This window comes from Engystomops pustulosus, chromosome 4 (genome assembly GCF_040894005.1).
Source record: "Engystomops pustulosus chromosome 4, aEngPut4.maternal, whole genome shotgun sequence".
In the NCBI taxonomy this organism is placed as follows: Eukaryota; Metazoa; Chordata; class Amphibia; order Anura; family Leptodactylidae; genus Engystomops; species Engystomops pustulosus.
The window spans coordinates 73,845,165-73,872,815 of record NC_092414.1 but is presented as its reverse complement, the minus strand read 5'-3'; the positions used below and the strand labels follow the sequence as shown (position 1 = coordinate 73,872,815).

General features: G+C 40.2%; 2 protein-coding genes across 7 annotated transcripts in view; one reads left to right on the top strand and one right to left on the bottom strand.

Annotated features, from left to right (window-relative positions):
• CDHR2 (cadherin related family member 2) overlaps positions 1–7,371 on the top strand; it is a 104,533-nt gene extending 97,162 nt beyond the window's left edge. For all 4 annotated transcript variants that reach the window (XM_072146252.1, XM_072146251.1, XM_072146253.1 and 1 more), the window contains 4 exons: positions 3,420–3,533; positions 5,003–5,074; positions 5,535–5,586; positions 5,671–7,371. In XM_072146252.1, coding sequence (XP_072002353.1) covers positions 3,420–3,533; positions 5,003–5,074; positions 5,535–5,586; positions 5,671–5,796 — 364 coding nt within the window. In that variant the 3' untranslated portion in view covers positions 5,797–7,371. The remainder of the gene's footprint in view (positions 1–3,419; positions 3,534–5,002; positions 5,075–5,534; positions 5,587–5,670) is intronic.
• The window catches only part of GPRIN1 (G protein regulated inducer of neurite outgrowth 1), a 72,016-nt gene continuing 51,306 nt past the window's right edge, over positions 6,942–27,651 (bottom strand). For all 3 annotated transcript variants that reach the window (XM_072146256.1, XM_072146257.1, XM_072146258.1), the window contains exons 2-3: positions 9,411–15,784; positions 6,942–8,331 (exon numbers count right to left, since the gene is read on the bottom strand). In XM_072146256.1, the coding sequence (XP_072002357.1) occupies positions 13,238–15,784 (2,547 nt within the window). In that variant the 3' untranslated portion in view covers positions 6,942–8,331; positions 9,411–13,237. The remainder of the gene's footprint in view (positions 8,332–9,410; positions 15,785–27,651) is intronic.

Genomic DNA, 27,651 nt, shown 5'->3' with positions numbered 1-27,651 from the left:
ATCTTCAGACAGGAACATTTTTTTAAACCCCTTAACGCTCTGCGCCATAGCTCTACGGCGCAGAGGTATAAGGGATGTATGAAGAGGGCTCACGGGCTGAGTCCTCTTCATGCAAAGGTGGGGGTTTTTGCATATTGCATAAAACCCCCACCGCTAATAACCGCGGTCGGTGCTTGCACCGATCGCGGGTATTAACCCCTCCGTTGCCGCCGGCAAAGTCGCCGGCAAAGTCGCCGGCAGCATTTAAAAGACGGCGGCGCGCGGGAGACGCCATCTTTGTTTTGATCGCCGCGCCCCCGAACATCATCGGGGGGCGGCGATCGGTTCCCATGGTAGCCTCGGGTCTTCGTTTGACCCGAGGATACATGGCTTCTGCATATGCATTACAATGAGCCTGTGGCTCATTGTAATGTATAGTGTGCAAAAATGCCATGTATTGCAATACTGTAGTATTGCAGTATATGGTAGGAGCGATCTGACTATCTAGGGTTATGTACCCTAGATGGTCTAAAAAATAGTGAAAAAAAAATAAAAAAAGTTTAAAAAATAAAAAAAATTAATAAAATATTAAAAGTTTAAATCACCCCCCTTTCCCTAGAACGGATATAAAACATAATAAACAGTAAAAATCACAAACGTATTAGGTATCACCGCGTCCCAAAATGCCCGATCTATCAAAATATAAAAACGGTTACGGGCGGCGGTGACCTCCGAGGCGGGAAATAGCGCCCAAATGTCCGAAATGCGACTTTTACACCTTTTTACATAACATAAAAAATGAAATAAAAAATGAACAAAATGTCGCACAGACCTCAAAATGGTAGCAATGAAAACGTCGCCTCATTTCGGAAAAAATGACCCCTCACACATCTCCGGGCGCCAAAGTATGAAAAAGTTATTAGCGTCAGAAGATGGCAAAATGTTTTTTTCTTTTTTGTACACATTCGTTTAATTTTTGAAAATGTAAATAAAACCGATATAAATTTGGTATCACCGCGATCGCACCGAACCAAAGAATAAAGTAGGCGTGTTATTTGGAGCGAAGAGTGAAAGTCGTAAAAACTGAGCCCACAAGAACGTGTTTTTTTTCACTTTTTCCACATTTGGAATTTTTTTTCAGCTTCGCAGTAGACGGCATGTTAAAATAAATAACATTACGGGAAAGTAAAATTTGTTACGCACAAAATATGCCCTCACACAGGTCTGTACACGGAAAAATGAAAAAGTTATGGATTTTTGAAGTTGGAGAGCGAGAAATGAGCGGAAAAACCCTGCGTCCTTAAGGGGTTAAATAACATCCAATTTAACAAATGTTTACATATGTAAAATGAATTTAATTAAATGTAAATGCCCAGATGGGAATACCCCTTTTAGGCTACATTAAGAGAAGTAGAAGGTAGGGTTTTGTTTTGTCTTTCTAGAAATTCAATATGGAGCATTTGGGATGCAATTTCTCTATTTCTTTCTTTATGTAATTTCTTTATGTATGAAGTTTTATCAAATCATCTTTTATATACATTTTGTGTTAACCACAGAGAAAAGGGGTTTATTAAATCATTGTCATTAAAGGCGAGAAATTCCCTTAAGCTGGTTTCTATTGTAGCCGAGTTTTCTGGTTTGGCAAGATCTGAAATATTCATGTTTCCATATGAAATATGTGTTACATAGGAATGTGTCTTTGAATGTGACTTCTACCGGTGCCTGATCTGTAATAACCATATCGATGTGTGAGTAGGATCTGTGTCTTGGAGAATAATAGGTGAAATCTTTTTCTTTACTAGGGTGAATTCTCCATACTTCAAACAATTTGGTGTCCCATAGTAATGTGTTCAAGGTGAAATTCTATGGAGGGATTTAGAGGTTGTGTCCTACTCCTTGAGGCCTATAGTGTTAAAATCACCACATAGAAGTGGTGCACCCTTTTTGGCTTTTTCTATTTTAGATGAAGGCTTTATCAAAAAGGAGCCTTGCCTTTTGTTAGGTGCATACAGGTTTACAATGGTGTAGTCTTAATTGTTAATGGTGCATACCACAATAATGTAACGGCTTTGCGTGTCCATATAAGTGTTGTGCACTGACAAAGCAAGCATATCTTTAAATGCGACTAAGACCCCTCATTTTTTATCAAAGGATGATATAATGATCTCAGAGAACCTTGAATGTATTATTTTAGGAGGGTTTTTGACGCACACATGGGTCTCCTGAATACAAATTATAACTCCCTTGCTTTCCATAGCTTTCTGCCATAGCATTGATCTTTTAAAGGGGCTATTAAGTCCCTTAGCATTTAGGGAGAGTAGTTTAATACTCATGGCGGCAAGAAATTTTTCATACAATATAACAGTATTAATAAATCACAGTGTCTAATAAGTGCTATTAGCCCTAAAAGATGTGTTCGATAAACCAAGGTTTGTGTTCTCAGGTTAAATATAACAACTGTGTCTAAGGTTTTGTTAAAACACACAGTAAACAACAGCATAGTACTAGTATCACCTGTTTAGTACTGGTGTAGAAGTGAGGGTATGAACTGTCTCTGTGGAAACGTGAGTAACCAGAGGGTACTGTCCCAAAACTGCCATAGTTGCGTTTGGAATCAATCTTTTCATCTGGAGTTAGTATGCCATTCCGGATTTATCTTTGTTCATATCTTTGTTCTTGTCTTTGCCAGTTATAATTTTTCCCTTGATATGCCCCAAGTTTCCAGTATCCCAAAACCTTACTCTTCCATTTATACTGTCAAAATCAATAAAGAAGATGATCTACTAACAGAAAGGTGCTGGGCTCAGTGTTAAAGCTTAACAATATTTTATAAATTATTAGTACAGTTATTAATAGTAAGCTATGTACCGTATATACTCGAGTATAAGCTGACCCGAGTATAAGCCGAGGCCCCTAATTCTACCACCAAAACTGGGAAAACCTATTGACTCGAGTATAAGCCCAGGGTGGGAAATGCATTGGTCCCAGTCTCCTAGTATATAGCCAGCCAGCCCCCTGTAGTATATAGCCAGCCAGCCCTCAGTAGTATATAGCCAGCCAGCCCCCAGTAGTATATAGCCAGCCACATATTAAAAGGAGCCACTAAAAAGTACAATTTGTCATGCAGATCACAAGCCCATATACATCTAAAATGAAAAAGTTATCGTTATTTGAGTGAGGGAAGTAAAAAACAGAAACGCAAAAACGTAAAAGGGCTGAGTCCTGCAAGTGTTAATAAGGTGTATTACTAAGTTTATTATTGTCACCTGCTCTATAATTTTCTGAAATAAATAAAATGTACTTACTATTTAAAAATGCAGAATTTCATTGTAATTTTTGTTTTGTTAATATAGTATTTTAGTTGTTTTGTTTGGACTAATGAATTGCATAATATGTCATAGATCAACATTACATTGCACTTTATTCTTTTGATTTTACAGTCACTCACGGAAGATACGAGCTATTAAAGCTTCAAAAGCTGCAAAGGCCTTACCTGGGGAAATGACACAAGGAGTCGAAGCCATACCTGGAACAAATATTTTTAATGCTGAAGGGTAAGTAAATATGAAAACATGTGATGTAAAATGAAATCTCTTGTGAAGGCTTGTAGAATATTAGAAATGTGTCACCAGGGACAACCCAAACTTTCACTAAGGAGTCACTGAGTTGCACTCACAAACACCAGCAGGATATACAATATTTTATATATAAAGTTTTCCATGTTTGGTAGCTCTAAACTTAGATCAGTATTCTCATCTAGGCATTGATTTTTAATTGAATTAATCTGCCATATCTCATGCGTGGCAACTGCTGGAAGAGTTTAGGGACAGTGGTATCCAAGGACAGCTAACTTTTTTTAAGGGACAAAATGGCTAAAGTATATAGGTAGCTCCCCCAGTATACAGCCAACCAGTCCCCCTGTATATTGCCAGCCAGCCCCCCCTATATATAGCCAAACAGCCCCCCCAGTATACAGCAAGCCCCCCCTGTATATAGCCAGAAATCCCCCTCCCCCACAGTATATGGCCAGCCGGACCACCCAGTATAACGCCAACCAGTCCCCCTGTATATTGCCAGCCAGCCCCCCCCACTATACAGATAGCCCCTGTATAGCCCTGCTACTTTATCCGGCGGTGACAGCTAAGTGAGCGCTGGCGGCTCACAGACTGTGGCGTCAGTCGCTTGCCGACGTCATAGTCTGTGCAACGCCGGCACATATGGAGGGGTCACTGCCGGACGGAGTGTATAAAGTAGCGTAGCTTCGGGGAAATGTTGGAAAGGTGAGTTCATATGGCCAGTCCTCCCCTGCCCGTATATATGTGTTATATATATATATATATATATATGTCTGTCTGTCTGTCTGTCTGTCTTAAATGTGAATGCCCAGATGGGAATATCCCTTTAAATTCTCTTTTGGAGACTCGTTTTTTGCTTGTTTGGCATGTTTCAAGTATACAACTTGAAATTTTGTTCTGAGTTATGACTTGTAGATTCAAGATTTGTTTAGTTGGATTTATTAATTTGTTGTGACTGCATTAGACACATGGACAATAACTAACAATCTGATGCACAGAGCAAGAGTGTGTCATTTGGCAGCTTCACTTGAGGCTGTCTTCTTCTGTATCTTTTGTATATTATTCTTTCTGGACCTGAATTCCCATAGGAGGCTGAGGTCTGTATACTGATTACAGATTGATTCACACATATGTTTATAAAAGTAGTATTCTGTATTCTCCTGGTTGACAGTTTAAGTTTCACCCACAGTGCTACAGTCATACTTTGTTGGGATCCTCCTGCTCAAGAGTCAAATAAAATCCCACTACTTTTCTTGAGTGTCTTTTTTTATCATGATGGAAACCCAGCTGAAAAACAATAGATTCATTACCCAAGTCATTACAAATAATTAAATATATGATCAACTGTAATGTGAATGAGGCCTAAGAGATAAAATATGTGAGAGTAATGTTGTTATGTTCTAGTTTATTAACTAATTAATATTTCATATGTTAAACTTTTACTGCAGAGCCAATCCTATTCTGAACGTTGATCTGGACTTGGGCTTTGATTTGTCAAGTTCTAGCAGTGACAACACCAGGTTAGAGCTCCTTTATAACACATTCTTCAATTTATATAGAAATAATTCGTCTATTTGAAATAAATGTGATAGTTTTATGTAAATTAGAAACAGTGGATGTTTGGGGGCATTCAGAGCTGAGTTCATTCTTCTAAATGAATTAACTTGTTAAAGTGGTTTACAGTCAATAAAAATTATATTTAAAAGCGACCTGTATACATAACAAGTGATACTTACGACTCTGCCCCTGCTCTGGTACTGCCCCTCCTGCTGTATTGCATTTAATGGTGTCTCCCAACACAATCCCAAGCACTAAGATTGACCACCCAGCCAATCACAGCTTGGTACAGCAATCATCCTCAGCTAGAATTATATCTTAATCTATTACGAGTAACATATCTCCTAGGTAACCTTAAAGATATTTATCATTAATTAATTTGTATTTATTCAGTATTGAAACATTATCTTCTATTTTTATCAGTGTCAATTCCGATTATGACCAGATACTTGCAAGGGAAAATCCAATTTATCAGGTGCGTGAAAAATAATTTTTAAAACCCTACTGATTTTTTATCTGCTTGTAATGTATGCGCTAATAATTTCTTTTTCATATGCAGTTCTCCAAAGACGAAACAAGTTCCTCTAGAGATAGTGGACATGGGGAAGAGCCTCTTGCAGCTGCCCTGAATGACAGACAAAATATGTCCTTCAGCAACACAGCACTGGACACCACTGACTTATGAAGTTTTAGTATGATGGGACAATAAGCCTGAAACCTTATGATCTACACCAAAAAACATTATAGTTTCTAAACAAGTTCAAGTTTCATGATGAGAATATTGGTTTGAGGTAGAGGGAAAGTCTCTGATTCCTTTAAAATCCTTCGTATATCATGTTCTGACAACCCCCACTACATGTATACTCTCCAGGGCTGGTGTTGGGGGGGCGGCAAACTGAGCAAAATCTCACAGCACTGTCCACAGTCCACACAATTTTCTTCCTTCTTTTTTTAAAAAAAAATATATTTATTTTTCATTTCTCTATCTACTGTATCTATCACATATGTCTACTGTAAAGATATCTTTTCTAAACCTACAAACAATAGAAAAAACAAGACATCCAATAGGATATCATGCGAAAATGGAATCAATGTAGTTGAGCAAAATCCATTTAAAATTTAATGAGTATTTCTCAAGTGCACAACAAATGTACATGTTTACATAAGTAAATATATATATTTATATATATATATGACTTAAATAGAGAAAACTGCACAATATTTCAGAATTTGGGTCCCAATTATTTTATTTCAGCCTTGCTTGGAAGACAAGTTGTCTAAAACTGGTGTTGTTACTTTCAAATTATATTTGAGGTCAACTTTTCTTCTATGCTTCATTGTGTTCAATAATAACAGACAGAAAACGTTTGACAAACCGATGACAACTAATGCATTTACGAACCCATTAAAATCAATAAATGTTATAGCTGATTTTCTTTTTCAATCTTCAGATTGGCGTACTCCAATCTGTGAAAATCTCTTTGAGGCTACTTTCACACACACGTATGCTAGGCCGGGCGAGCATACTGGAGAGGAGGAGGAGTGAGCGCTGCTCGCCTCTACCCTTTCCACAGCGAAGCATGGTGCCAGGCCAGGTCAATTTCCATCTGATCCATTGACCTTTAATCTACCCTAACATAAAGTTATGCTTAGGACAAGTTAAAGTTCAAAAGCTTCCATGGAAATGTCTAAAGTTCTGTAACTATGTTAGCATGAGATTGTGAATAAGACTTTGGAACCTTTGGTATCTTACTGCAGGACCTAAAGGCTTCTGGAAGCCCACCATAGGAACCATTTCTGTAATATATAAAGAAGTACACACACAAAAAATGAATTTTTCTTTCCGATTTTATTAACCAACATCAGTTCTACAACTTTTACCCAGAAGATGGATAGCAAAGGAAAAGAGTACAGTATTTTACCATATCACACTAAAATAAAAAGTCTATGGCACATGATAGAACTCCACATCATAACTAGAACAGCGAAGAAAGGGAATTGTTTAACGACTGCTGAAACTACAAGAACATCAGAGAGAGAAAGAGCCAGCTGCCCGGCTGGTACCATTCTGTCATTGGGGCTAAGGCAAATTGTAAAGAAATAAACCAACATTACCAAATTGATGTCACAATATGGAGTAGACAATGAGGCTACACCAGATTAAAGCCTTTGTACAATACTGTTCATGGACAAAAGTTGTGCTTTGCTCAAGCCCCATGAAATAAAAAGGAAGGGACATTGTCATAATGGAACACTTATTTAGTAAATTAATCATTGTTATAAGAGTAAACGAAGGACTCGCTTTCATAAATTTCATTGTTTCCTTTGATTCCACGTAGCAATAAACACACATTTAATGTTAGTGCAGAACCTTATCACTAGAACCCAAGGCTTTGATTGTTCCTTTTTATGTTGTATTGTAAGGGCACTTTACAACTTCTTATGAGCTAAACCTGTGATGTTTTGCATGAAGTTACCTGATCAGTTACAATAATGAGGCACATTAGAGTTTGACCACCTTATGGGGCACATTTACTAAGGTGCTTGCGCCAGTTTTCTGGTGGACTTTCCACGTTCTTTTCAGTGCAAACTTCTTGCACAGGTATTTAACAAGAGCCTGCAGCACATTTGTCACACGCGATCGTTTTGTGCACTATTATTCTTCATGCAACACATATTTCGTCACTGAAGGGGACGTTCCGTTTGTCAGTCGGACCGTCTGACTATCTTGCAAAGTCTGACAGGAGTGTGTCACACTCCCCATGTTAAAGGTGCACCAAAAATAAAGTGGTGCACTCTGCCCCACCAGATTCATGCAGAACATGCGCCACAAATCCTGAATCTAGCACCTTCTACACATTACACGTGCAGACTGCACTGTTCTTGGTAAATGTGCCCCTATGTGTCTCAGACATCTGACCCCCCTCCCCTGATTGTCTGTCTCTGATAGTATTTACATTGAACTATATAAGACATTTCTTGTGTGGCACTGCTTCTATGCAACATAATAATGCGAGCGCATAGGCAGAATGGCATACATGCAAAGCTCGCCGGCTACTCAAGAGCACAAACCAATACTGAACTTGTGAATGACAGCTATGTACAAGAGGAATACTCTTTCAAGGTTTGAGGTAATCATACATCTAGCAAATAGTTCACCTCAAACTCCATACTTATATACATAAAGTTTAACATGGCTGCTGTAGTACCAAAATACCTTCTAAGGCCTCTTGCACACTAGCGTTGCGTTTCACGTCAGGGTGCAATGCGTGAAAAACTGACGTTTTTGCTGCGTTTTTGTTTCATTTTTGTTCGCGTTTTTTTGCGTTTTCGTTGCGTTTTTCACGCGCGTTTTTTTAAGTCAATGGGACTTTTTCAAAGGGACCAAGGTTCGGGAATAAAATGTTTTATTTAATTGAAAAATAATGTCTTCTGATAAGTTGCAAACATCTGCGATCTATTCTTCACTGTTCCGCGCGCGTATATTATCTCCCGACGAGTTAGCAGATGTGAAGAACAGTGAAGAATAGAATAAAAACAGTGAACACAGTGAACACAGTGAACACAGGATCATTTAAGATAAAAACACAGTGCAGAACACAGTGCAGAATAGATTACAGATGTTCGGCACATCTGCTTACTTGTCGGGAGATACGCTCGGAGCGGTGCGAACAAAATAGCATGTGAAGAACAATATATATGTGTGTAAAGAACACATTGCAGATGTTTCCATACATCTGCAATGTCTTCTTCACACATATATATTGTTCTTCACATGCTATTTTGTTCGCACCGCTCCGCGCGTATCTCCCGACAAGTAAGCAGATGTGCCGAACATCTGTAATCTATTCTGCACTGTGTTCTGCACTGTGTTTTTATCTTAAATGATCCTGTGTTCACTGTGTTCACTGTTTTTATTCTATTCTTCACTGTTCTTCATTGTGTTTTTTTAATTAAATGATCGTTCGCGAGCAGGGGAAATACTGTTATACTGGTCACCTAGCAACCCTTACGTTTAAAACGCATTGCACTCGCATTGCACTTGCAATGTTTGCGAGTGCAATGCGTTTTTGATACGTCCCCATAGACTTGAATGGGGCGTGAAAAATGCGCGTGAATCGCAAAAATAGAGCATGCTGCGATTTTGACGCGCGTGCAAACGAACGCAAGCACGCGCGTTGAAAACCACGCAAATGGAGAAAGACCCATTGAATACAATGGGACAGAGTGCAATGCGAGTTCTGAGCGTCAAATGCACGCGCAGAACTCGCGCGTGAAAAACGCCAGTGGAGAAGGGGCCTAACTCTCCTTGCACCACCTTCTCTAATGACAAAATGAACAACTGTTCTCATATATCAGTAGAGGCTGCAGGATTCATACAGAAAATAGCTGGAGACACAAATCACATCTAAATATAAAAAAGCAATATCGTCCTGGTAGGGTCATAGTTTAATCCACCTCACTATGGGCAGAATTCATGTCCAGCATCCATTGGGCTAGATAACAAAAACATCGGAGAAACCAGAGTAGAGGAGACGTTGAAAATATCTGGTTTTAGGGTACATTGATTATGCTTATTTGCACTATAGCTAGAACCCATGTAGATTTTGACATTTATATACAGCACAGTTTCCATAACTCTGGTTTGATCAGTAACCACTGTACCAGCTGTGTTGTCCAGTAATACATTTAAGAAATGTTCCCAGTTCCTGAGATATAACATAAAAGGCCTGCAAAGTCAGCATCTCCGTACAAACACAAATGCTTAAAAAAGAAGTATTTATCTTCACAGTTTTATTTCCCGGATTCTATTTTTCGACTTCCCAGAAAACTCAATATTGCAGTCTACAGGATTGTGAAATGATTGTTTCGTAGAAATCTCTTTTTACACTATTTACAGTGATACTTATGCAGTGATATTAATATGGCAGTCAACCTTGCACTTGGTAGTACTTTTAATCTACTCCAGACAATGGTTAATAGAACGAGAAAAAAAGCTGCAATTCCTTGTAATTTACTCACCCTTATATCACCCTTGTAGTTTTTTAGAACACTCTTGTCCATTAACTGGACATTTTGGATTCTGAGCCTTTCTATTAATGTTTAGGTCTTATTATCCATCTTTCAAATTCAGCTGATATAAAAGATATATATGTAATGGCATCCCATTCTATCTGTATTCCTAACAAAGAGCTCTGGTAGACTAGATAACCTACAGAAGTGTACTTTTAGGAACCAGGCTCCATTATAAAATCTCTAATGGGGTCCCACCTATTATACACCATTTATAATACTGTATACTGTCAAATACACAGTTTCATGATCACTAACTTTTTTTTACAAAACTTATGTTTATACGACAGTTTAAACAAACATAATAGCAATAACATATTCTACCCTAAATACAGTTTACTGTACAACTCCTGCCAATAGGATTTTCCTATCAAAACTACTTACCAGTATTTGTGGCTTAGTGACCACATAAAACATATAGATGTCTATAAATTATATAAAAAGTAATAAATAATACACTAAAGGTGCATGGATCAAAGAGACAAGGAAAGACAGAATGCTCTATAGGGGCAAAAGGAGTAAAATAACAGAGGCCGTTAATAAACAATAAAAATCTAAGTACAACTGAAGACAGACTAACAAAAAATGCATCCAGCTCCAACCCGAGGTCCTGAATTTTAGGGATGCTAAGCTATTGAAGCAGATTGAAATGAACCTCTTTTTTATCACTAAACACTGCTATCATACTTTTTGTCACTATAGAGGATTTTTATCTGCTTGTGAATATAGTTAGTCTCTTTGGCACACGCCAATTAAATGTATTACATCTGACTTATATTTATAGACACCAGTGTGCATTCAGTGGTCATTGAGATAAAAAGAACATGAACAGTATCTTCCCTTCCTGAATATTGCATTCATATTGTGAGTTTTTTGCTGTGTGGCCTTTGAGGGTTGTTCTCCTGCATCTCTTCTTTTCCATTCATATATATTTTTGTGAACATTCATTATTTATAAATCTTTCATTTTGACATGTTTGATTTATAAAATTCCTTGTAGAATTTTGTAGTTGTTGGACTTTCATTCTCTCAATTTGTTAGAAAATTTTAATTTATAGGTCCTACTTAGGTATTTGATAAGTTTTGACAATCACTTATTTGGATTATTTTTCTTTTGTTCTTATTAATAGCAATATTCTGTAAATTCAGATACCAGTCATTTGTCTACCAGGGCAAACATTTTTAATGTCCGTATTACAAATAGTCAATTTTCTTGCATGGAACAGAGACGTTGCAGGGTGTTTTCAGAATACTGCTATTAATCTTGTATATTATTTGTATGCTACTTTTTTTTGGAATGTCTAGACATACTGTTAGGCCAGATGTGTAAAGAATGGGATACCGCCATACGTTTGTCTGCATGAGGTCTTCTTCGTCCAAAAACTACTTTTAAAAATGTGCAAATGAGGCAGAAGTGCTTATGGGGCATCACCACCCCAACTCTTTTTGTTCTCTCTGGTGGCTTCAGGGGGAGAGAGAAGTGCATCTTGAAGCCGCTAGAGAGAGTGATAGAGACTTGGAAACAGAGAAGGTGTGATGTCAGCAGCAGGGGGAGGCTGTGCTGAGTCAGCTGTGGGTGTGTAAGAAGTGCTCAGGGTGTGTAACAGCCGGTGGAGCTGGAGCGTGGAGGGGCTTTGGTTAGGCCCCAAAGCACTTCTGTCTCATTTACATTTTTTTTTAAAAAGTAGTTTATTGGATAGAGGAGACTTTAGGAAACAAATCTAAGAACACTACCTGAATTACAGCTCCAGATCAAGCAGTGAATGACTTGTTTATCAACTTAATTTTTCATGTTCGATTGTCTTCCACTCATATACTCAATGCACACCATAGTGTCAGTGAACACACATATTTATAGTGCTGGTTGCGATTGTTGGAGAGGTACAGTACCATCATACAGGAACTAACAGCAATATTGTTACAAGGCATGTATACTGAGGAATCTGTAGTAGTCTAAATGCCAGGCAATGGCTGGAAACAATGTAAAAATCTATTAACCTGAATACGTATTGTAGCCTTTTCACATTATAATGGCAAAATTGAGAAAATCTGTTGGTGACAGATATAATGTTGTATAAACAATAAACCATCTCTAAAAGCATCTGCATGGAATTGGACATATTTGTTCTGAATGCAAGCTACTATCACAGTATAGACAGCTATGGTGACTTGCAAAAGCTGATTTCCATAGCAACAAGCAAAAAAAGAGAGCAAAAAATATGAGCAAATATTTGACTAATTTTGTAGGTTGGGTTAAAATGAACACCGAGTGACATTCCTCAATAAGTCAGTAGCTTTTTAAATATATGGATGGTGCATTCATTTATTTTTGGGATGGAGAGGTAACACATAGTGAGTCACATGCTCAATTATATTTTAACAAATATCACATCAGTAGAATTCCCATTAGTCTTTGTGTGACCTTAATGTGAACTCTAAACCTTAATATGATTATTGGGCATCATTTATCAAAACTGTCTGAAAGAAAAAACAGATCCCAACTTCCAATCATTACATTGCATCAGAAGAACGTTTGCTGCCCTATGGGCGGTTTACCTATAAGTTTGCTAAATAAACCAGTTCTATAGATTAAACTTGTTCCTGCCTATTTCTATAAAAAAAAGACTGAGGCCATTGCTAAAGGAAAAGACAAATCACCCCTATATAAACAGGTATTTTAGCAATACTTACCTTCCCTGCCCCCCTCTGTAATACAGTCTCGCCAATTGTTACAACTGTACTTGTGCAGAAAGATGCAACGTAACATCTACATACCTTATTTTGCTCTTGCCCTATCTTTTCATTAAAAAAAGATTCTAACTTTACAATAGGAATGCACATTGGTCTTTTCATTGATAAAAAATGAAAATATGACCTCATATCCGACCACTGAGTTCTTAAGACAAGAACTGCTATGGAGAGAATCCATATTCCCCCCTGTTAGTAGGTTCTCTGTATACTCATTTTCAACCAATACTACAGTTTTACTTTCAATAGAAATATTCACTTGTATCTTTCATTTAAGGGTTAAAATGGCTTATTCTTTGACTAGGTTCACTCTGCAGTTGGTCCAGCACGAGAGCAGCAGCGGGGTCGTCTTCGAAAAAAGCTGCGGAAAGCACCAGGTTGTCTCTTTTTGCTCTCATTCTTTGCAACAGCACCTCGAACTGAGCTCCCTCTAGCTGTATTTTGAGGAGTCATCACCTTTTGTCTCCCGTGCTCCTCAATTTGCTTTTCAAGGTGTTTCTGTATGGCCATTCCTAAAACTTCAACCTCCATTGATGCCCCATACACTTCCCAGGTCATACCTTTCTCATCCCAGCTGACCTCACGGACAGGTTCTGGGTGATCTGCTTTGGCTTCTTTTACTTTTACTTCGGGATAGGTAGCCTGTGGTGATTTCCCTTTAGGTGTCATTGGGTCAGTCGCAACCGATTTTGTATCAACTGGAAATGACACTTGCATCTCTACATCCTTCATCTCAGGCTTTTCTTGCACATGTGAACATGTCATGTAGGATTTATTGGTATCCTCTGTGGGAAAGAGAAAAGAACATGATCCTTGCAGGGGTACCATAGGACTGACAGCTATTGACGTACACTCTACTGGAGTATCAACTTGGACCCCTATATCATGGTAAATGGTGGATGGTTCTTTCTTGGGAATGGTAGGTATACGATAGGACTCCAGCTTTTGTGTTTGGTCATTGTGTAAGACAGTTTGATCCCCTTGGAAAGGAAAAGATGAAGATCCATGTGGAATAACAATGGGACTCACAGCCACGGACACACATTCTACTTTTTCAGCTTGTGTTCCCACATCCTGATTAGCGGGTGTCAGTTCAATTGAACATGTCTTAGAAAGTACATCTACCAAGCTTGAGTCCTTCTTTCTATCAGTTTGAAAAGAAAATGAAACTTCCTCAGGAGGTATTATAGGGCTAATGGCTACAGACCTATATTCCACTCTGGTGCTAGGACCTGGTTCATCATCTGGAGGAGTGATCTCAAAGGAGTATGTTTTGGGAAGGCTATCTGTATTTTCTTTGTTGGACTCTGTAGCATTATTGTCTGAAATGAATGGGAAAGAGGATGATGCACCTGAAAGCACAATTGGACTGATGGCCACAGATACATACTGTACCCTTGTGCCACCCTGTGTGCTGACATTATCTGACATCTTCTCTCCACCAATTTTATTCAATAGATCTGGCTGGAAAAGGAATGAAGATGACCCATCTGGTGGTATAATTGGACTCACTGCAACCGAAACACACTCTTTTCTTGTGTCTGCCTGGGTGCCTACATCATGATTAGGTGGTGTCAATTCAAAGGAATACGTTTTTGGGAGTAGTTCTTTACTCTGTGCTTCCTGTTCTCCGCTTCCGTGGCCAGGAACAGTTCTTAGTGCATGAAATGTAAATGAAGAAGACCCTTCAGGTGGAATAATTGGACTTACTGCTACAGATTTATACTCCACTTTGGTTTCAGTCCCATCATTGAGCTTTTCTTGTCTTTTAGTGTCTGTAGTTTGATTTGAACAACAACCTTTTATACCCTCCTGAGCCTGATCCTTTTGAAATGGGAATAATGATGTTTCCCCTGGGAGGATAATGGGACTGACGGCCACAGATCGATACTGTAATTTTGCCTCAATCTCCCCTTCACCTGCAGTAAGTTCACATGGGTTGATTTTGGGTACATTATCATTCTTGCCAGTATTGTCTTTTCCACATGTGTTTTTAGTGAATGGCGTTATACCAGTCTGAAAAGTAAAAGAAGAAGTTCCCTCTGGGGGAACAATAGGGCTTATTGCAATAGATCTAAACTGTTTTTCTTCTATGTCACTGCCTGAATTTGAAGGCAACAGACTAGACACATGTGTTTTTATACCTGTTTCTCCATTGCTAACCTCCTTATTTGAATTTGCTTGACTAACAGCTTGTATTGATTCTGATTTTCCATTCACATTTTGTTTCTCTCCATCTGATTTTTCTCCTGGTACATTACAAATCCTAGATATGGTATCAGCGCTGATTTCTATAGACTGGTTTACATCAGCTCCACTAGGTGCATTTAATGTATCTGCCTGACTATCCATGATGTCATCTGAGTGACTCAATTGTGTTTCTTTTCCATCTGACACAGTGGCAATATGTCTGTTCTCTTCCAGTGCGTGCTTAGAGTGTGCCTCTAATTGTGGGACATCAAACTTACAATTCCAGTCTGCTTGCTTTAATGAACTTTGATCCTCCCTGACTTCATGAAAAGAATATGCACCATCAGCATCCACAGAAAAGTCTCTACGCACTTCCAAGATATCATCTCCATCTGTGTCAAAGCTGAAACTTCCTCCTGTGAATTCATGGTCTCCATGTACACTGACACAAAAGTTCCTCATACAAAGGTCCTCTCCATCAAATCCTGAATTGCGTGTAGGATCTTCAGCCTGCCATATTCTTGAGGAAATTGGAGAACGCAGGGATAGGTTCTCACTGGTACCATCTGGTCTTGAAAGTTGCAATCGCTGAGGCTCTTTAGGGCTGCCCATGTTGGGACCAGGTCTCTTCCATAATATTTCAAACAATTTTCTGAGAGTATTCTAAAATGTAAAAACAATTAGAAGAACATTAGAGTAGTCCAAGACATCGAGATAAAACTATCCACCAAACTTTCAAATTTTAGCTAGACATAAACAAAACATTTAAAAAATATATCTATCATAGTATAAAACTAACAACAATAATAATTTTAGCAGTATTCTGCTTATATGTTTTACTTTATTTAAATAGATTGTTAAATGGAGAAACCCATGCATCCCAGGGCCTGATCTGTAAGAAGGCTTTAATATGGACCCAGAGATCTTCATGTACACACTGGGGCAGATTTACTTACCCGGCCCATTCGCGATCCAGCGGCGCGTTCTCTGCGCTGGATTCGGGTCCGGCCGGGATTTATTAAGGTAGTTCCTCCGCCATCCACCAGGTGGCGCTGCTACGCTGAAGAGCATCAGAACGCACTGGAATACATCGAGCCGGGCTGAGTGAAGGTAAGTGCAATTTTTGCGACACATTTTTTGTAAAAAATGCGGCGATTTTTCCGAATCCGTCGGGTTTTCGTTCGGCCACGCCCCCCGAATTACATTTTGTGCATGCCGGCGCCGATGCGCCACAATCCGATCGCGTGTGCCAAAATCCCGGGGCACTTCAGGGGAAATCGCCGCAAATCGGAAATATTCGGGTAACACGTCGGGAGAAAATTCTATTCAACCCGATTCAAATCATGACAGATCATTAAAAAAATAGGTATTTCCGGGCTGCAGAGAGCGTGTACGGTGTTGTAGAATGTTGTGCCATGCTCAAATATGCATAGGGAGTGTGGTTTGGTCTTCAAATAATGTTCTGTTTTAGTATGGCACACACATGACATCTGCCGCTCTTAGAATCACTTCACTCTTCAATTACATGGGCACTTACAGGGGCCAACTTGACCAAATAAGCGAAGCGGGAACGCAGCCTGACAAGGTGACGTCTGTTTCGGCTCGAAAGGACTGAGCTGAGGGCCAAGATCCCACTATAACATCAAAGAGTGCACTCTTTTTACACTGAATCAGATGATTCCATAGATTACGACAGAACCTGTTCTGTTAAATACAGATACATGTAGAAACCCCTTAAAAGAGTGGAGAGGGTGTCGGCAGTAATTTTGCACTGACGTCTCCGATCATTTTGCCCTTCTTTTCATCCGTCAGTGTCCGCTTTCAAGCGGTCAATAATCCATCAGTATTGCTAAAGCCAAAAACAAACAGGAGTTGATCCAGAGATAACCAGTAAATGGGATATTTGCATGTCCTCTGTGTTCTGTATCCACTCCTACTTTTGGCTATCAACCCTGAAGCTTTTCATTCCTTCTGACAGATGAAATGTAGGCAAAAACCAAACATAGTGGCAACATCATAGAGTGGTGGCGGTCATGTGATCACCACTAAGTTTGGCTGTAGTCGGTTGGTTGCAGTGGATCCAGTATGGCCGGTGCGGTGGTGATGGCAGTTACACAGCATTACTATGGTAACAGTAAAAGAAAACCTGTTACATCATCACTAGGAGCAGAGCATAAGAGGGAGGAGGAGTTACTGACAACCAAAGGATCATGGAACTTTTAGTTTCCAGTGGTGGCCATCTTAGTGATAACTCCACCTACTTTAGAGCGGCTATATATTTTGTAAATCATAAAATCAAACAATTTAAGCTCTGTTTTGCAACTAATGACATTGAGTATTGTTGTACTCATTTATTTATATCATCATGGGTTTTTGTGTCAGAAGTTCATATTTTCACGGAATACCCCTTTAATTTAAATTTGAAGATTAGAGACACCACTTGCATCATTCATAACAATTTCCCTGAAAATATTTTGTCTTTGGCAAAAAAGAACTGCAAAGGTGGCAGCAGCAGCAGCAGCAGCATGAGGTCAGAGAGTGGCACAATGATAAATTCTTTAGGTGACAGCCACATGGTAGGCCACAGTGTGGCACAATGACGAAATTTGAAATGAATTTGAATTTTGAAATGAATTTGAAGCTTGAAATTTTTAATTTAAATTTGAATGTGAAGATTAGATACACCACATGCATCATGCATTACAATTTCCCTGAAAATATTGGGGCAGATTTACTTACCCGGTCCATTCGTGATCCAGTGGCACGTTCTCTGCGGTGGATTCGGGTCCGGCCGGGATTCATTAAGGCATTTCCTCCGACGTCCACCAGGTGTTGCTGCTGCGCTGAAGAGCATTGGAACGCACTCAAGTTCACCGGCCTATTAATAGTGAAGGTAAGTGCAAGCTCCGCAACACATTTTTAAAAAAAAATGCGCCGTTTTTTCCGAATCCGTCGGGTTTTCGTTCGTCCACACCCCCGATTTCCGTCGCGTGCATGCCAGGGCCGATGCGCCACAATCCGATCGCGTGCACCAAAATCCCGGGGCAATTCAGGGGAAATCGGCGCAAATCGGAAATATTCAAGTAAAACGTCGGGAAAACGCGAATCGGGCCCTTAGTAAATGACCCCCATTATGTCCTTGCCAAAAAAAGAACTGCAAAGGTGGTAGCAGCAGCAGCATGAGGTCAGAGAGTGGCACGATGATAAATTCTTTAGGTGGCAGAAACATGGTAGGCCACAGTGTGGCACAATGGGGAAATTTGAAATGAATTTGAATTTTAAATTAATTTGTAGTATGAAATTTTTAATTTAAATTTGAATTTGAAGATTAGAGATGCCACATGCATCATTCGTTACAATTTCCCTGAAATTATTATGTCTTTGGCAAAAAAGAACTGCAAAGGTGTCAGCAGCAGCACGAGGTCAGAGAGTGGCACGATGATAAATTCTTTAGGTGGCAGCAACATAGTAGGCCACAGTGAGGCACAATGACAAAATTTGAAATGAATTTGAATTTTGAAATGAATTTGTAGTATGAAATTTTTAATTTAAAGAGGACCTGTCACCTAAATTTTAGACACTAGGAGCTGCTTACTAAAGTAAGCAGCTCCTAGTGCTTGAACAAACGCCGCAGTGTTAGAGTGATAGCGTTATCAGTGCAGTGTAATCATCGGACCGCTCGCAAAGCTGTCCAATGACAAATTCTGGAGCTGGCAGCAACATGGTAGGCCACATAGTGGCACAATGACAAAGTGTGGAGGTGGCAGAAGCAGCAGCATCAGGTCAGAGAGTGGCACAATGACAAATTCTGGAAGTGGCAGCAACATGGTAGGCCACATAGTGGCACAATGACAAAGTGTGGAGGTGGCAGCAGCAGTATCAGGTCAGAGGGTGGCACAATGACAGAGTATGGAGGTGGGTGCCAATTCCTATCCCTGTTAAAGATGGTGGGAGGCAGATGGAGAAACTGTCAGCAGATGTGTGGCATCAGGCGGGTGGCAGCATCAGAATAGTGGCTGAGGCAGGTAGTTAGAATCCAGGCTCATTTCTCAACGTTTGGGAGAGGAGTCATGGCTGAGCTAATCTGATGCATAAGGCATTGCTGTGTTGAAATCCTGGCCAATCCATGCCCGATTTATCTTGTAAAAGGTCAGTTTCTCCACATTGCGGGTGGACAAGCATGTTCTCCTTGGGGTAACAATGGCCCCCTCCACAATGAAACCCCCTCTAATACCACACTACTGACGGGACAGCTACCACATGGGGTGGTAGAGTGCTGTCCCAGTAGGCCACCACCTGAGCAAACGGCAGGTGTCCCACATGAGCTGCCATTGACAGACATCAAAGTTACACAGGGGAGTATTCTGATCTGCTTGCATCATCAAAAAATCATTAATGGCTTTTGTCTGTTCATACAGGCGTATAACATATGGAGGCTGGAATTCCAACAGGTTGAAACATCGCATATCAGCCTATGTTGGGGGTGGCCGCTCTGCCGCTGCAACTCGAGGAGGGTGTTCTTGTCTTTGTAAGAATGGCTGAAGTGCATGCACAGTTTCCTGGCCATTTTTAGAATGTCTTGCAGATGGGTGGAAGACTTCAGGAACCTGTTGACAACCAGATTGAACAAGTGTGCCATGCAGGACGCATGAACCATCCCTCCCCGATGCAGCACGGACACCATGTTCCTCCCATTGTCTGTCACCATGGTTTTGGTTTACAGTTGTCGTGGAGAAAGCCACAGATTGATCTATTGTTGCATGACGCGGAGCAGCTCCAGCTTCTAAACCAGGTATAGAACTGTGTGACACTGCTGTGCCCTGCACATGTGGTATGATGGAACAGCACTTCACCCGACTACCAAGTGCGATCGGCTACATCATCATTGATTTGTGTTTCCCTGTCACTGCTATTTTCCTCAACGGTCTCAATATGCACAGCCTGACTACTTGCAAGTGCAACATAACCTCATGTGCCACTCTCCACATCTCTACTTTCCCGCCTACTGCATGAAGCAGCGGATGTCTGCCCCACCTGTTCACTGCCAAGCAGCTTCTGACTGTCCTCAAAGACTTTGTCCTCGCTGTATAGTGGTGCTGAGCCCAAACCACCTAGTAGATCTCTGGCTGAGGGAAACAGGACAGTGGCTGGTTGTGGACAGGTGAGGGACACTGACCTGCTCCTGGGCTATGCCAAATAAGTGTTGTATCTGACGAACCCACGGACTCTAGGCTGGGGTTGTCAGATGTTCAACACACTGCCACTAGATAACAACGGCAGTTCTGGCCTCACAGAGTGACCCCTGCTGCGATGTCCCTTTATTGTGCTGCGGCCTGCTGCAGCTGCTACCTCTGTCTGACATAGTGGTTAATAAACTACGTGGATTTGACACATATTTCTTGCTCTTAACTTTATCAACAAAAAACTATTGAAATTTGTGGTATACAGATACCCCAAAACGGACACCCTCGAATTGGAGCAAAAATCACTCCAGCAACTACATGGATTTGACATGTATTATTTGCTCTCAACTTTAGCAACAAAAAACTTTTGAAATTTGCGTTATACAGATACCCAAAACGGACACCCTGTAATTGGAGCAAACCTCACTACAGAAACCATGTGGATTTTACACAGAGTTCTTGCTAGTAACTTCAGCAACATAACAGATCTGCAATTTGTGGAATACAGATCCCCCAAAACGGACACCCTGGGATAGGATAAGAGATCACTACAGAAAGTATGTAGATTTTACACAGATTTCTTCCTAATTACTTCAGCAACAAAAAAGAACTGCAATTTTGGGTATACAGATCCCCCAAAATGGACACCCTGGGACCAGAGTAAAAATCATTCACTCCAGAAACTCTGCAGATTTTACACAGATTTCCTCCTATTCACTTCAGCAACAAAAAAGAACTGCTATTTGGGGTATACAGATCCCCCAAAACAGACACCCAGGGATTGGAGCAGAAATCACTACAGAAACTATGTGGATTTTACACAGATTTCTTTCTATTCACTTCAGCAACAAAAAAACCTGCTACTTGAGGTATACAGATCCCCCAAACCGTGGGATTGGACCAGTTAAGTACAAACAACTAAACGCTGGAGACAGCACATGCAGTGTGAAATGCTGCGATTGGAAATGGCTGCCTGTTTTTATAGGTCTGTGTGACATCACATAAGTCTGCCGGTCGCTCATTGGCTTACAGGTCTGCACATGTCATTGAGGGTGTTCTCTGCCCTATGTGACACAATGTGCTCGCACCCATTTTGGTAATAAAGGAGAAAAAACAAACTTTGTTCCCACGAATCACTGCAAACTTCGGATTTGTGGCGAATCGAAAATTTTCCCTGAAATTCAGACCGAATTCCACTTTGTTACAATCGATGTGCCCATCTCTAGTTTTCAGTTTATTTTTTTCTACTTAGGGATTTTACTTATGTATTTTAACCTCTTGGGAGTCCGGCTAATGGCTCTCTATGCCATAATAGTACATTGTGGATCTGAACCAGCCTTGGGAAACATAGGGAGTCAGCAGTAATCTACCGCTAATATTTCTGTGTAACACCCGCCAAAGGGTGTTATAATGCACAAGCAATCAAATGCTTTTTTATTCATGTCCCATAGCAGGACAAGTAAAAAATGTTTTTTTTTTAAAAATAAACTAATAATTGAAAAAAGTCCCCAAAGCACCATTACATCTCCATATGAGTATATGTATTATTATAGTATATTTCCAGCCCCCCAGTACACAGCCAGCCAGCCCCCCCACAGTATATAACCAACCAGCCCCCCCCCACACAGTACATAGCAGCCTGCCCCCCAGGATATAGCCAGCCTGCCCCCAGTATACAGTCAGCCAGCCCCCCCCCCACAGTATTTAACAGCCTGCCCCCCATTATATAGCCAGCCTGCCCCCTCGGAGTATATAGCCAACCAGCTGCCCCACACAGTATAAAGCCAGCCAGCCCTGTAGTATATAGCCAGCCAGCCCCCCCCACAGCATATAGACAGCCAGCTTCCCCCCACAGTACATAGTTAGCCTGCCCCCCTACAGTATATAGCCATCCTTCCCCAGTATACAGCCAGCCTACCCCCCCCAGTATATAGCAAGCCTGCCCCCCAGCAGTCAGCCTGCCCCCCCTGTATACAGCCAGCCAGTCTCCTGCCCTGCACATCAAAATAATAAACCATGTACTCACCTTTTCGACGCTCCCCCGCAGCTCCGCTACTTGATGCAGTCTGGCCGCCAGTGACAGCTATGTGAGCGCTGGTGTCGCACAGACTGTAACGTCAGCCGCTTGCCGACATCATAAGAATGACATATGTGATTACAGAGAAGATGACCTGACATTCTGTCAAAAATAATAAAGCTAAGGAAATTTTTATTACTGCACAATGACTGAAAACCAGCTTTGTGGTTTGACATCAGCAAGGTAAAACCCTGTTCCAGCTATTCTAAATAACAAACATATGCTACCCGAGACAATAGAGCAGAGACTGCTATTTACAGAGAACCTTTCTAACTTTCCATTCTAACAAGAAGAATCTAATTTGTTGTTCAGTAGCCAAGAGAAAATAAAACAGAATGAAAATTAACATGAGAAAAAAATCCTCCTCCACAACAGTAATTCCAGTCTCAAGGCTGTTTCTATAGGAACAATTTCAGAGAGCTGAGCTGAGCTATGATATTCACTAAACAGTTAAGTGCTGAGGTCTTTGATCACATATTACCATCATGTCCTACGTATTCAAGCCACCTTCCCATCTAAGCTCTTGTGTTGTCTGGTGTGGTGCATACACTGCCACGGACAGAAGACTCAATTGCATAGTGGGCTGTTGCCCTAAAAGACCTGGTACATCTACAAATTCTACAAATTCTACAAGTCCAGAATGGTCACAGAATTGTTCTGAAGCCACTGCTTTGTTATTTTAGCTGTGTGCTAAGGGTCATGGTCTTATTGCAAGGTGAACCTTGGGCTAGTCTGTGGTACAGAGCACTCTGGAAGAAGTTTTCATCCAGGATATCTCTGTACTTGGCCACATACATCTTTCCTTCAATTTCAGCCAGTCGTTCTGTCCTTGCAGCTGAAAAGCCCTCCCCCCCCCCCATAGCAGGATGCTGCCACCACCACCACTTCACTGTTGGGATTGTATTTTACAGGTGATGAGCAATGCCTGGTTTTCTCCACACATACAGCTTAGAATTAACACTAAAAAGTTAAATCTTCATCTCATCAAACAAAAGAATCTTATTTCTCATAGAATCTTTTTCATCTCATTTCTGGTGGAGGGCTGTAGTGTTGGTTGACTTTGTGGAACTTTCTCCCATCTCCCTTCTACATCTCTGGAGATCAGCCACAGTGATCTTGGGGTTCTTTTTAATCTCTCTCACCAAGGCTGTTCTACCACAATTGCCACCTGGCAGCCAGGTCAAGGAAGAGTTTTGATTGCCCCAAGCTTCTTCAATTTAAGGATTCTGGAGGCCACTGTGCTCTTAGGAACCTTGAATGCTGCAGAAATTCTTTTGTGACCTTGCCACATCTGTGCCTTGCCACAATTCCATCTGTGAGCTCCTTGGGCAATTCCTTAGGCCCCATGATTCTCATGTGGGCTGACATGCACTATGAGGTCTTATATAGACAGACGTGTGCCTTTCCTAACCAAGTCCAATCAGTTTGATTATGAGAAGTACACAAAAACCATGTGGCATGTATCATAGAGAGAGATCTTTATTAATAAACCATACATATACAAGGAATATACTAGTCGGACTAATAAATGTTAAAAACAACTAAAGAGGGAATACAGCCCAACTTTTTCCCCATGGTAAAACACAGGAGGGACAATGGCACCTGATAATGCCACAGAAATGTCCACCTATAGTGCCCCGACCCAGACACTGTCCTTTGGACATATACCATACATAAAGGACAAAGCAAGTATGTGGGCAAATGAAGACCTGTCTAAAAAATAATAACAAGGTATATTAAACCGGAGAAACACCATTACTGAAACCAGTAATATCTAAGTATCCTATTCGAATAAAAAGACTACATGTTCCCACAGAAAAAAAATTATAATGATCCCCAAATCGGGAACAGTTGGGCTGTATTCCTTTTTTAATTGTTTTTAACGTTTGTTTGTCCCACTGGTGTACGCCTTGTATTTGTATGGTTTATTAATAAAGATTTGTCTCTGTGCTATGTGGCCCATGGTTTTGTGTATTTCTCATGAAGTTGTTTTCATGTGTGTAGATAACAATTTACATTCATTATTATGTGATATGATCCTACTCTTCAGTGTTAAATCAGTTTAATCAAACACAGCTGGACTCCAATGCAGGAGTAGAACCATCCCAAGGAGGATCAGAAGGAAATGCACTACATGTTTATCATTTTGAGGTGCTGTATGTAGCATTTAGTTTATATACATATAATTCATTTGGAAGTATGGACTTGATTCTGATGCTGTTTTTTGGCATTAGCAATACAAGTCTATATTGCTTGACACCATAAAGAGCCTCAAGCTGTGATTATTGTCAGAATCATCACTAACAGGGAGTCCTGTGGGAATTATGACACAGTATTGTATGCTTTATATTGAAGGAGAAGCAGCAGGTCTGTTTTCTTTAAATAATTTCCATAAATAATTTCACACAGATAATGTACAGTTAAAACAAAAGTTCTATGTAATATTCAAATCTTTGCCAAACTTCAACCTTGAATTTATTCCTAATCTATTGTGGCAGTTACTGGTGAGCATTTAGACAAATTTATATACATTTGGATACATTTGTTAGAATAATTAAGCAGATAATTTTAATGTGGTTAATAGTGAAATATCTGGTTTGAAAGTATTCGGTTTATTAACCCTTTTCTGCTTTTTATGGTGGTCATTAAGAGTAATTCTTCTGATGCAACGTCTTTCTATGGTGCTGCATCAGGGGAAGATTGCAGGACCCTGCTTCCCAGCATCCTACACTAACACCTAGGTGTTTAACCCCTTAGACCAGTGATGGCGAACCTTTTATAGACCAAGTGCCCAAACTACAACCAAGTCCCACTTATTTATCACAAAGTGCAGAAATTTAATTAGTGATTTATACTCCCTTCTCTGTCACAGCTTTCATTCATACCAGCACCCTGAGGACACCAATTAAGCAGAAAATAGAAGAAATTTGGATGATCATTGTAGCTTCCCTCCAGGGTCCCATAAACAGGAAGAATTGTCAGGGCCTGAGCAGGGGCTACATAATGATAATCCAGATCTGTCCACGCCTTCCCACTCCTCCAGTAGTCCCAGATAGTGCTGTCACTTTAAAATAGCTCTGCGCATAGGGTTAGTATAGTGCAGTATCCCTAGTGAGACAAAGTAATATAAAAGTAAAATTTTTTTTTTTAAAGTTGCAAAAACTATACAACACACAAAAAAAATCACCCCATCACCCCAAGTGAAATCACAAACATTTTGTACCTCCACACCCATACCAATCCAGGTTTCAAAATAATATTCATCCCGTTCAACAAAATATTTTAAAGAAACATAATGAAACTACCTTTTGGGACGACTACTCATAGATCACAGTGGGAGAATGGATAGCTTCGACAGACCAATTACAAGATAAAGTAAAGTGGTTAGCAGACAAAGGTAGAACACTGGACTTCCTTCAGACACACGCCTTAACTTCCACATGTAGGAAGATACATGAGAAATTTACACTACCCAGAGAATACACATGGTTAGAGAAACAGATAGCAGTAGAGTCACCATAGAAGAAAAATACTAAACAAATATACGAATTTCTACTCTCATTACAGATTAGATGTAATGAGGGGACAGGGACATGCTGGAGATGCCAGGATTCAAACAGTGATATATATAATTTATGGTGGACCTGTCCTGAAATACAAAAATATTGGCAATCCATTGTACTGGAAATTAACCAAATATGCCTACCCTTACTGAAATTAGACCCGAAACTTACACTACTGTGGATCCCAAACCATGTGCTAACACCAGGAGTAGATAACCTCCCGTCGTTATTAATAACAACAGCTAAATTACTAATCCCACAGCTCTGGCTGTCCCCAAATCCACCTGCCACACAAATGTGGTTACAGAAGGTGGAAGAAATTTACCGAATGGAAGAGTTGATACACTGGGAGATCGGTAAAAGAGAGAAATTTCTTAAGATCTGGGACCCATGGAGAAAATACATGTCTAAAAGACAATGAGAATATAGTGCACTCCCATTTAGGGAAAGTTGAAATATGAAAAAGGTTACACACGAAAACCAAAAACTCATTCATTAAAAGTAAAGCACAGGGGCAAATGCCCAACAAAGGATGCGCTATTCTCTTAAGCCTCCCCCCTTTTCTCTTCCCCAAAATTCCGTCTTGTCTTGTGTAGTTGTATAATTTTAAGTATTGTATAGAAGTTAAAAAAATAAGCTTATATACAGTATTTGTACCCATTTAAGTAGCCTACCGTAAAGGCCACCGATATAACGGAAGGAATTTATTATACGGCTACTCTTCTCACTGTATGCAAATTGACCCAAAGAAAAAAAGTTTAATCTAGTACTTGTTGACCCATGGTAGTTTAGAGTTTATTGTTAATGTTATCTAGGATATTTGAGGAGTTATTATTTTTCATTGGTGGCCTTTTGTGCTTTATAGTGAATTGTAAAATTGTGCTAGAGGTTGAATACCTTCCAAAGTTTTATTACTTTTATCTTGCAAGAAAAAAATAAGACCTATTTCTGATTATTTCTCACCCATTAAAATGCAATGCTCAATTAAATTTAGCATTTTGCACTGTTCAGGAGAATATTGTGTAATGGCCCGCCGGACGGGTCCGTTACAAACTTTTTAGTTCCCTTAAACAACATATCAATTGTCTTTAAGAATATATATTAATTCCTTAGTGTGTAAGCCACCTACTGGCTAAAGTGGGTAATACCATGCTACCATGCATGCCTGGAAAGAGAGAGTTTGCATATTGACCAATGAAGTGCCATGTTTTATAATTGTTAAAAAAATATGTGCCCTGGCTGGATTCCAGGTTAAGTTTATAGTAGACTCCCTGTGGCTGGAAAGTTCTAGCTAAGTTCCTGAAGCTCCTCCTGAGAGGACACACAGCCTATAGACGGCAAACCTAATCCAACCCCATCAGGCCTGCTGCAGAGCTCTACATTATAGAACCTGTTCTAGCAGGTTAAAAAAAGGAAAAAATCGGATCGCTCACCCAATCACCTAGGTATCCTCCGCCACCCGATGCCTGTGGTGGTGCACGCCGCCAGATCCTTGACTATTTAAGTTCCCAGAACGTAGAGCAAATTCACGGTCAGCGGCACTCATGAAAACCACAACGGAATTGGTGCAAACAACAAGTACTCTTTAATTGGCTTTAGTGGTGCATAAATGTATGGATAAAAATAATGTGTGAGATCGACGCGTTTCGACGTTCAATACGTCTTAATCATGATCTCATGTTCTAGCAGGTTGTACCTTCTTCAGCC